At 42.2% G+C, this 12,124-nt stretch overlaps 1 protein-coding gene across 1 annotated transcript in view; it reads left to right on the top strand.

Moving 5' to 3' along the window:
- The window catches only part of LOC136857494 (uncharacterized), a 218,715-nt gene that overhangs the window by 183,598 nt on the left and 22,993 nt on the right, over positions 1-12,124 (top strand). Inside the window, exons 4-6 of the mRNA XM_067136195.2 lie at positions 1,252-1,402; positions 3,396-5,525; positions 6,116-6,258. Of these exons, the coding sequence (XP_066992296.2) occupies positions 1,252-1,402; positions 3,396-5,525; positions 6,116-6,258 (2,424 nt within the window). The remainder of the gene's footprint in view (positions 1-1,251; positions 1,403-3,395; positions 5,526-6,115; positions 6,259-12,124) is intronic.

Genomic DNA, 12,124 nt, shown 5'->3' with positions numbered 1-12,124 from the left:
ATCACTATTTTGTTTAACATCTTTCATACACCACAGTGCATGCAACAGAACATGTATGTATTCAGGAATAATCGTGGGGACTTTTCACTAGCCGTGCCTCTGAATTTCTCTACTTTTTCTTTTCCTAGATATCCTCCCCCCTTGATCTAGAAGCAAATATCCCAGTTTTCTGTCATTCAGATCCGATTACGCTCAATACGCTTAAATTCAAAAAAAAACTGTTAAAGAGGACTTTTTCTGTCAAAACTCTGGAGAAAAACGTCGAAGTAAAACGGTCGGATAGGCCTACTCCAGAGTGAGTGAGTGGGTATTATATTTCGTCGTTGCGTCTGTGGAAACTACTACGGCATAAGAAATATTTCAACTTAGAACTTTGGCTGGTAATAATAATTTCGTGTGGCTATTTCTAGCCGAGTGCAGCCCTTGTAAGGCAGACCCTCCGATGAGGGTGGGCGGCATCTGCCATGTGTAGGTAACTGCGTGTTATTGTGGTGCAGGATAGTGTTATGTGTGGTGTGTGAGTTGCAGGGATGTTGAGGACAGCACAAACACCCATCCCCCGGGCCACTGGAATTAACCAATTAAGATTAAAATCCCCGACCCGGCCTGGAATCGAACCTGGGACCTTCTGAACCGAAGGCCAGTACGCTGACCATTCAGCCAACGAGTCGGACTTTCGGCTGGTAATGTTCGATATTGTGCGAGTTATATGAAATAGCGTTTCAAACATGGGCGCCCGCAGGATCTTTTACGGGGGGGAGGGGGCACATTAAAAATTTTCTTGAATATAAAAACCAATATAATGTCAGCAACATTAAATTGTTTACAAAAATTTCCGGATATAACAGATGCCAAATGACTGTCAGTAAGTTCAGTTTGTGAAATAATTTTGTATGATATTAAACAATTGAACATCAACGTTTTTAGAATTCTAAGGGGGTAAGTGCCCCCCCCCCCCTTTCCGGGCGTCCATGGCTTCAAATATGTATAGCGGATCAGTGTTTTCCCGACAACATCGTCACACAACAGTTTTCACAGCCGCAACTGCATTTTACATACATTATATAGTCTAATATTGTATTTCTATCATCTTCTGTATATATGTTTCCTTGCTTGTTACCCTTATTCAAAAGATGTGCAGCACACATCTGATATCTTACACGTGTCTCCACTGACTGGGAGCGCCAAAAGTTTAGGAATAACTGCCTTGAATTATATCCAGAATTATAATAATGTTTGTACTGTGTGCAGGTGAGGTGACAGACATCAAGTTCCTTTGTCTGAACGGTACGGTGTTCGACCAGGAGACTCGAGTGTGTGAACGAGTGGATGAGGTGGACTGCAGCAAGACAGAGCGCTTCTACGACCTCAATCTCGAGCTGTACGGTAACAGCGCGGGCATGTAAGTTAACTTTCAGATGCTCACAAACTATCTTTTTTCAATAAGCGAAATAATTATTACATATTTTATATAATTATTAGAGGTTTGGTTTCCTAATTGACGTTAGCAGCAATATGGTGAGGCATTTCTTATCATTCACACGACTCCCTTGTTTGCCACAAGAAAGGAACTCATTGGTCAGTGGGCAAGTTAAGGTGTCAACGAGGTACCTTCAAAATGTGCTGGGAAAAAATGCGAAGAGATCGGTCAATCAGTCAGTCGATCAATCAGCATAACACAACTCCCTAAATAATGAAAATACTGCATTTGTTTCAGTGTGTAGCCTGTAACAACAGTTGTTATAGTTCTGTTTCGGCATTCTCAAGAAATTACAAGGGAGAGAGAGTTGAGAGATTTGCCCGGAATCTCGACTAAACTTTTAGCTTAGAATGATAATGGACCCAGAGCAGTATGTGAAAGGTATTAAGTTTTGAAACTATCCATAGCTGTTGGTGTAGTGATCGGAAGTTGGAGAGGGGGACACCAGCCTGTAATGTATACAACCAGCTAACAAACATACTGTTCACCGATATATATATGGGAAAGCGGAAATGGCATGTGTGCACAAGAAACTAACTAGATTTAGGCGTAGACATAACAAGCTTGCTCCGAATCAGCTATAGTAGTATCAGAAGGCATGGATATTACCACCGCTAACGCAGAAAGTGGGGCATTATCAGTGGAAATTTCGGGGGCGTCTGGTAGTGCTAATGTACTGTTAACAGAAAATACAGGTAGGATAGAGAGAAAATGAAATTCACGAACTTCCTCTTTTACTGCTACACTGGCAGCGTTTTTATTCTTCAATCGAATATTTGTAAATGATCATGGAACCCTCGAGATTATAAAGAGTCCTGAAGTAGTGTCAAATTTATTTTCTTTCTTTTTTAATCAGTCTACCCTCCAGGGTTGGTTTTCCCCTAGGACTCAGTGAGGGATCCCACCTCTACCGCCTCAAAGGTAGTGTCCTGGGGTGTGAGATGTTGGGTTGAGAGGATACAACTGGGCAGGAGCAACAGTACCTCGCCCAGGCGGCCTCACCTGTATGTTGAACAGGGGCCTTGAGGGAAGATGGGACGATTGGAAGGGGTAGACAAGGAAGAGGGAAGTTAGCGGCCGTGGCCTTAAGACAGGTACCATCCAGGCATTTACCTGGAGGGGAAGTGAGAAACCACGGAAAACCACTTCGAGAATGGCCCTTGAGGTGGTAGAGGTGGGATCCCTCGCCGAGTCCGAGGGAAAAACCGACCCTGGAGGGTAAACAGGTTAAGAAGAAGAAGATGAAGATATTTACTTGCAAGTTTATGTTTTATAATGCGCTTTACTGCCTAATATTACTGTCTCGGCAGTAAGGGTCACCGAGTGACATCAAGAACGTGGGAACCAGCGAAAGAGGACTGCTCGCTCGAGCCAACCTTAAGACACAATCTTGTAAAAGACTAACATAACAGGTGTCCGGCCGCGCGGTGTAGGGGGCAACGCGTCCGCCTCTTATCCTGCGGCCACGGGTTCGATTCCCGGCCGGGTCAGGGCTTTTTAATTGTAAATGATTAATATACCTGGCCTGGGTACTGGGTGTTTGTGTCGTCCGTAACGTTCCTTTCCTCACATTTTTAACACTCTACACTCTTCCGCAATTACACTTACACGCAGGTTCCTGTCATATGGTAAAAGTAGTGGCAAAAGATCTGCAGAGGTCGAGCAAATATTTGTAGGTGCGCACTCTCCAGATGTTTAGCATTTGTTCGAAGACTACCGGCAATTGTATTTAGCACATATTGCTCTAGATACGTCACCGTTCTATGCATAGGGTTTTATCGAGTTTCTCGTCTAAAACTCCGCAATTATCCTTTGTTAGCTTTTCGCATTGATAATCGAATTAACTGTATTGACCAACTAGAACATATGGCTGTTTTTGTACAATTGTGTGAAGTATGTCTTGTTGATGTTTCAGCTACCCAGAGGATGAGAATGAAGAAGACGGAAGTGAGACGCAGGACCACATTGAGACTGAAAGCGGACAGGACATCTCCAGCACTCATTCGCCAGCACCCCTAAGCAGCACTACGCCTAGCACTACCACCACTACTACCACTACGACCACTACAACAACTACTACACCAAAGCCTGTAACTATCCACTCGTTCATTCCAACCACCTCGTCGCGTCCTTTCCCGTCCACTTTGCAGCCATACAAACCCAAACCCTTACATTTCTCTTCTAGCCCTCCACCATCCATAGCATCGCTCCTTGCAGTCCACAACACTTTTTCCACGACCAGTGATCATCATAACTTATTTAATGGGGATGCAGAGGCTGAAGGTAGTGGTGATCATGGATCTGACGTGGTTATTGGTCACTTTCAACCCACTTCTAGTGCATGGCCGCAGGTCAATGTGCAAGGAAGTGGAGGTAGTGGACACTTACAGCAGAATGCGGATGCGTTCCACTCTCAGAAGACCACTCCTAAGCCTGTGAACCTGTACAGTTCCAGCTACAGCCAATCAACTGGTCAACCTGAGCATCAGTTTGTTTTCTCAACTTCCACACGAGCACCGCAACATTATTTCACCACTAAGCACCCCACAGGATTCTCAGTCACTGCAAGACCGTCAACTGTATTCCTTACACAACAGAATCCTCATCCACCAATAAGCGCCAACCCTCCACATGCTTACCATGGTCATCAAGAACCCAATAAGAACCAACCAGCAAATTTCCTTGGCCAGCAAAACGTGCAAGTTGTACAAAATCCAATACACTTTCAGTTCAACAACAGACAGGGACATCAATTATTTACGACACCGTCCATAGGTCTGCAGATTGTATCTTCAACCAGTAGCACATCTAGCGTCGTGTCGAGTGTGAAGGGTCCCATACGGCAAATAGAAAACCACCAGAGCAGCAGCCCACCTCCAAATGTGAACAACTTTGCATTTGGAATTAACAGTGGACTAGTGCAGAATGGTAGCGTGACAGTCACTGTGAATGGTCAACAGCATCATGAGACTACACCACCTTCATCGTATGACGAATACCGCGAATCTGATGTTTCTCTCGACCCGTTCTTTAGAGACGTACCTCGTATAGGAAAGCAGAATAAACCCTCTAGACAGAGAAGACAAGCTGATGAAATCCAACGTTTTCCATCGGATATATCTCGTACTCGAGGAAGGGCTTCAAACGTACAGACACCAGAAATATCACCGAGGCAAAGGAACCTTCGAGGCAGAAATCCTGCTCCACAATCAAGGTCAAGACCTGACATTCATTCAGGAAATAATGAAGAGCAGACTGTTGAAATTCCACGAAGAAAACCTGGTATTTCAAAACCTCTACAAGATGTTTCCAGGAACATACCAGGATTTTCAAACGAACAAATAGCAACTCCTAGTCCTGATATAGTGTCCAAGAGTGATGAAATTTCACAACAATTTGCTAATCATGACCTCTCAAGAAATGTGCCAGCTCATACAGCCTTATCCGGTACACCCATTGTTCTACCAACAGCTGTGGTCAATCCTGAGCCTATTACTACTTTACGGCCTTCTAGCAGACAAAGGAGCAGAATTCAAGACACAAATCTAAAACCTCCGCAAGACCTTTTGTTAGGAGGTTCTCTACTTCCAGAAGTAAGAAGAGCTGAATCTGGAGCATCTAGGTTACAACAGGAAAGTGCACTTCCTAGAGATCGGGGAGTAGCAACAACAATTCCTCCGAGAAATCAAGTTGATAGGCGGGGTGGGCGTGGAAGAGAAAGATCTGAAAATCGTGCGCAGACCCAAATCTCATCTCCAAGGTTCGAGGAAGCCTTTTCGAAGGAAAATCGGAGAATTCAGGCACCATCTTCTGTAGACAGTCCTGCTACACCTTCTGCTGCGATAAGAAACAGAGGTCGAAGCAGGCCTTTCAGTGAGACAACACTTGAGCAAGTTGCAGATGCCACTACGACCACCTCACTTCCTCAAACACAATTACCACAGACCAGTTTCACCTGTGCAGACAAAGTACTAGGAGGGTACTATGCTGATCTGGAGGCAGACTGTCAATTATTCCACATCTGCTCTCAAGGCAGACATGGAAAGTAAGTACAATATTCAAATATTATATATTTTGTAGGGAAGTTCATTTTATTGTTGTTTGTTGCCTAGTCTAGAAAGCTAAGAATAACGGCCGAGAGGATTCGTCGTGCTGACCACACGATATCTCTTAATCTGCAGGCCTTCGTGCTGAGCAGCGGTCGCTTGGTAGGCCATGGCCCTTCAGGACTTTTGCGCCATAGGGTTTTGTTTTGTTTGGTTGTTGTTATTGTTGTCATTGCTAATACTTGATTTAGGGCCCACTAACAACTTGATCAACACACCCGTTTACTTAATTTTGATGAAAGCTGCTCGGCAGTTACTTGGGACAGTTTTTGAACATGAGGTCTTAGTAAATTCATTATTTATATCAAGTATTCACACTAAAATAATTTTAAAATCAGAATCTGGTGTTTTGGTGTGTGGACAAACTCAGCTGAAAAGCTTGTTGCATCCTCCTTAATATTTAATTAATATTGCTCTCTTTATCATATCAAATATTATGGTTTGTCCAGTTGAATTCTCTTGGTATAAATACACTGTACCTTAAACATTTGTGTGACAAAGCAATGAAACCCATATCATTGTTTTACAGAATCACAGACAATAAATTCTTGTGTGGACCTGGAACAAGGTTTAATCAACGCAGCCGAACGTGCCAAGCTCGAGATCTTGTAGACTGCAGTCTGTCATCATCATTGTACCATCTCAACAGTCATTTTGTTCTACCACAAGAAGGTGAGTACCGTAAATCCACAACAGAATTTATAAAAACTGAAGATGTGGTATAACTGCTGTCAACTTTATTACTTACGAGGTCCAGAGATAACTTTGTACTGAGCGAGTTGGCTACGTGGTTTAGGTCACGTAGTTGAATGCTTTCATTCGGTAAAATATGGATTTGGACGCCACAGTCGGAAGCCCTGAAAATTGTTTTCTGTGGTTTCCTATTTTCATACCAGGTGAATGCTGGAACTGTACCATAGGCCACGGCCGCTTACTTCCCACTCCAAGGCCTTTGCTATCCGCTCGTCGCCATAAGACCTATCTGTGTCGATGTGACGTAAAGCAAATTGTAGAAGATAACTTTGTCCAATACAGGATGCCCAAAACATCATGTTCAACTAGTAGCACATCCAGCGTTAAGACAAAAATGTAAGTTTCCCACATATTTTGTAATAATATTAATAATAGTAATATTAATAATAATAATAATAATATTAATAATATGATCTCAGCTACTGTGATGTGCAGCATTTTAATTTAACACCATTTAGGCTGCCTGCGCATCATTTTACGTGCCATTTAATTCTACCAGATGTCACAGTAACAGGATCTCTGTTGGGCGATCTATGGCTGAGTTGTAATTAATTTTGTGAGGTGAACGCCAAATGTGTCACCAGAGATCTTCGTACGGCATGGATTGTCAAATGCACCATTTTTACGCCTTTCAGATATCCGACCATCTTTCCCAGATTGTTTTTACAAGTTGCTTTACGTAGCACCGACACCCATAGGCCTTACGCGACGATGGGACAGGAAAGGGCCAGGAGTAGGAAGGAGTCGACCGTGGCCATAATTAAGGTACATCCGCAGCATTTGCCTCGTGCGAAAATGGGAAACTACGGAAAACCACCTTCAGCACTACCGACAGTGGGCTTCGAACACACTATCTCCCGAATAGTGGATACTGGCCGCACTTAAGAGACTGCAGCTAGCGAGCTCGGTTCCTAGATTTCAACCTGCATCTTAGGATCCAGAGGCCGACACTCAACCACTAATCCACAAGAGAACATTGTATAGAAATCAACAGTAATAGACAAATAATTTTGCAAAGAGTTCTTTTAAGAATAATGAATGGGAAAAACATTATTTTCTCGGCAGGACTGCTTATACAAGCAATATTTAGTGCAAACAACTGAGGAAATGTTTGACGATAGAATTATCAGTAACAATTTTTGGCCCGCTCACTCTCCTGATCTATTCCTTTGTGGCTATTATCACTGGGGTTCATTAAAAGGTTAAGTGTACAGGACGAATTCACATACCTTAGAGAAACAAAAGACAATCATCCACCAAAAACAAAATTCAAGTTTCACGAAGATACTAAGGAGTTAGGCCTACAATGTGTGGTTTTTTTTTTTTTTTTTTTTGCTTTACGTCACACCGACACAGATAGGTCTTATGGCGACGATGTGATAGGAAAGGCCTTGGAGCGGGATGGAAGCGGGCGTGGCCTTCCTTAAGGTACAGCCCCAGCATTTTACTGGTGTGAAAATGGGAAACCACGGAAAAACCATCTTGAGGGCTGCCGACAGTGGGGTTAAAGCCCACTATCTCCCAGATGTAAGCTCACAGCCACGCGCCCCTAACAGCATGGCCAACTCGCCCGGTGAGTTACAATGTGTAAACATAAATCAGGATAACGAACGTTATACCGCGCAAGTGGCTCCGTGGATTGGGTCACGTAGCTGTTAGGTTGCATTCGGGAGATAATATCTTCGCTGTACCTCAATAAAGGCCACGGTCGCTTCCTTTCTGTTCCTATCGTTCCTAATCCTTTCCTATCCCGCCGTCACCCTAAGGCCATCTACACACGGGGCTACTCATTAGTAATTGATTGGTAACTGAAGTTTCCGGCCGATTACTTGAGTGTCACTTCCTGTGTATTTCAATGGAAAGCCACACACAGCGCTACCAGTTAGTAATCTGTTAGTAACTAGTTTGTAATCAGTTCCAGGTGACTCGCGGAGCCAGTCACTAGCGAGTTTAGTTTCTCAGTTCCCAGTGATCAAGTGCCTTTTTACGATGGCGAGCGAACAAGTTTTCAACATAAAGTTAGTGGGAGAAATTAAAAAAACACCCCGTACAATTGTACGCTGAAGGATTACGCAAGAAAGGACATTACGGAGAAAGCATGGAATTATCTTCTAAGCTTTTTAATTTTTTTGTAAAAATAAAGATCACTTTTCGAGCTCGAAAGCAGCAGTGCTTAAGTGCGGCCGCTATCCAGTATTCGGGAGACAGTAGGTTCGAAACCCACTGTCGGCAGCCCTGTAACTTAATTAAGGCCACGGACGCTTCCCTCCCACTCCTAGCCCTTCCCTGTCCCATCGTCGCCATAAAACCTATCTTTGTCGGTGCGACGTAAAGCAAATACAAAAAAAAGTTACTTTTCTTACCTTTCTTACCTTTCCTCAGAACTCACACATTCCCTCATATTTGTATTTCGCTGTCCAATGGCAGGCGCAATAAGTTGCACCAAGTCCATATAACTGTGTTTGGTCATACGATAAAAAGAAATAAATTTAGCATCCGTTTGTTCGAACTCCTTTACTGCTATGAATAATCTGCAGTGGATGTTATTTTCAAGATATGGGTGAACCCAATACCTTCTCCTATTTTTTTTCTGAAAAAATGAAACACAATCATGTCTTCTTCGTCACTTGAGTCAGTGGTTGACATTCTAGCAAAGTTAAGAAGCGATCTAGCGAGTCCGCAACAAACTTTACAAATGGCTAATCAGGAAGAACCTGTCTCCGTACAGTAGCTTAGTGTGTGGAGCCGAGTCACTATTCAGTTACTAACCAGTTTGTGACCCCGGTTACAAACCAGTCACGTTTCTAATGAGTAGCTCCGTGTGCAGAGGGCCTAAGACGTTGCTGTATCGGTGCTACGTAAAGCAAACTGTAAAAAGAGAAAAACAGGAAGAAAGATGGTTTTACTCTGGTACAACTCTTTTATCTTTGCAACACGATCACCAAAGGTATCGAAGCATTTGTCATGGCGCTAAATGATCTTTTACACTTCCTCATCAGGGAAAGTTGTGTCATAAATGCCTTCAATTGATTTAGCGTCATATATCTCTTCTCGCACACCACTTCATCAGTAGCATTACGAAATGCATCCGATGTTCGATGGAATGCACTCCACACCTGGTCTTCGATAGCCGTTCGACCTTCTGTAAATACACAGCATCGTTTCCGCATCTGTTGCACAGACATCACTTTCCCTCCGTATACTCAGGCTACCCTCCCGTGAATGGCGAATGACAATAAAAAAGTAGTGAATACCTATGTTGCAGCCAGTTCTTTTCCTTTGTTTGTCATTTTAAAAATAGGAAAACTTACTTTTTTTTATTTATTCTCTGGTTAAAAGAGAGACAATAATGTTGGCAATGAAACACGATTCCATAACATTTTGGTGGCACATAATGGAAACTTTACTTGATGAATATAAAATTACTTCCTATATTTTAGCCTGTATTTCTATACCCTTTTTATAAACCAAAGATCTTCACTGACTGAAGATTAAACATTGGTCATTCACTGCTGGATCCTGTGCTCAGCCAGTCCCTGCATGGAAAAAATGCACTGGATATGGGTTCTCCAGTTGTTCCTGTTACCTTTTCATACCAGAGAACAACAGTCCTCACTAGCTTCAACATAATAATAATAATAATAATAATAATAATAATAATAATAATAATAATAAGGCAGTAGGAATAGATGAAATTAGACCAGAAATGGTGAAGTATAGTGGGAAGGTAGGGATGAAATGGCTTCATAGAGTAGTAAAATTAGCGTGGAGTGTTGGTAAGGTACTTTCAGATTGGACAAAAGCAGTAATTGCTCCTATCTATAAGCAAGGGAACAGGAAGGATTGCAACAACTATCGAGGTATCTCATTGATTAGTATACCAGGCAAAGTATTCACTGGCGTCTTGGAAGGGAGGGTACGATCAGTCGTTGAGAGGAAGTTGGATGAAAACCAGTGTGGTTTCAGACCACAGAGAGGCTGTCAGAATCAGATTTTCAGTATGCGCCAGGTAATTGAAAAATGCTACGAGAGGAATAGGCAGCTGTGTTTAGGTTTTGTAGATCTAGAGAAAGCATATGACAGGGTACCGAGGGCAAAGGTGTTCACTATAATGGGGGACTATGGAATTAAAGATAGATTATTAAAATCAATCAAAGGCATTTATGTTGACAATTGGGCTTCAGTGAGAATTGATGGTAGAATGAGTTCTTGGTTCAGGGTACTTACAGGGGTTAGACAAGACTAATCTTTCACCTTTGCTATTCGTAGTTTACATGGATCATCTGCTGAAAGGTATAAAATGGCAGGGAGGGATTCAGTTAGGTGGAAATGTAGTAAGCAGTTTGGCCTATGCTGACGACTTGGTCTTAATGGCAGATTGTGCCGAAAGCCTGCAGTCTAATATCTTGGAACTTGAAAATAGGTGCAATGAGTATGGTATGAAAATTAGCCTCTCGAAGACTAAATTGATGTCAGTAGGTAAGAAATTCAACAGAACTGAATGTCAGATTGGTGATACAAAGCTAGAACAGGTCGATAATTTCAAGTATTTAGGTTGTGTGTTCTCCCAGGATGGTAACATAGTAAGTGAGATTGAATCAAGGTGTAGTAAAGCTAATGCAGTGAGCTCGCAGTTGCGATCAGCAGTATTCTGTAAGAAGGAAGTCAGCTCCCAGACGAAACTATCTTTACATCGGTCTGTTTTCAGACCAACTTTGCTTTACGGGAGCGAAAGCTGGGTGGACTCAGGATATCTTATTCAAGTTAGAAGTAACAGACATGAAAGTAGCGAGAATGATTGCTGGTACAAACAGGTGGGAACAATGGCAGGAGGGTACTCGGAATGAGGATATAAAGGCTAATTTAGGAATGAACTCTATGGATGAAGCTGTACGCATAAACCGGCTTCGGTGGTGGGGTCATGTGAGGCGAATGGAGGAGGATAGGTTACCTAGGAGAATAATGGACTCTGCTATGGAGGGTAAGAGAAGTAGAGGGAGTCCAAGACGACGATGGTTAGACTCGGTTTCTAACGGTTTAAAGATAAGAGGTATAGAACTAAATGAGGCCACGACACTAGTTGCAAATCGAGGATTGTGGCGACGTTTAGTAAATTCACAGAGGCTTGCAGACTGAACGCTGAAAGGCATAACAGTCTATAATGATAATGTATGTATAATAATAATAATAATAATAATAATAATAATAATAATAATAATAATAATAATAATAATAATAATAATTTTCTTTCTTTCGTCAGACCGTGATTTATTGGTCCTGGTATTAATTTTCTCAGCAAGATGATGGTTGTTGACGGCTTTTTTTGAACTGGAGTCGATTTTGAATAATTTGCTGTGGGATGCCAATTTCCTGAAGGTCTTTTTCGTAAGCCAGTTGTTCTTGACTTTCATTGAGCGAGCAAGTGAGCCTCTTATTGTTCATTCTGTAAATGTACTGTAGCCAAGAATTGTAATCACCTTTTCCTGATTGTGTCGGTGATAAAGCTGATAAAGCTCTTGAAACTTCTGTTTCATCCATATTCCCTCTGAGTTGACTGGACCAAAGATTTTCCTCAATATTTTCCTCTCCTGTTTCTCTGTATCTTTAATAATGGATCTGCCTCCAATGATCAAGTTTTCCACAGTGTATAGTGCATCAAGTGTGATAAATGAGTTGTAATGTCTTAATTTTGCATTCCTGGATATTGATTTTTTGTTATGTCTGTTTCAGGTGAGTTTTATAGGCATTCTGTAATTTTGAGATCCTCTCCTTATTATGCTTCATG

This window comes from Anabrus simplex, chromosome 1 (assembly GCF_040414725.1).
Source record: "Anabrus simplex isolate iqAnaSimp1 chromosome 1, ASM4041472v1, whole genome shotgun sequence".
NCBI lineage: Eukaryota > Metazoa > Arthropoda > Insecta > Orthoptera > Tettigoniidae > Anabrus > Anabrus simplex.
This window is presented reverse-complemented; position numbering and strand designations above follow the sequence as displayed.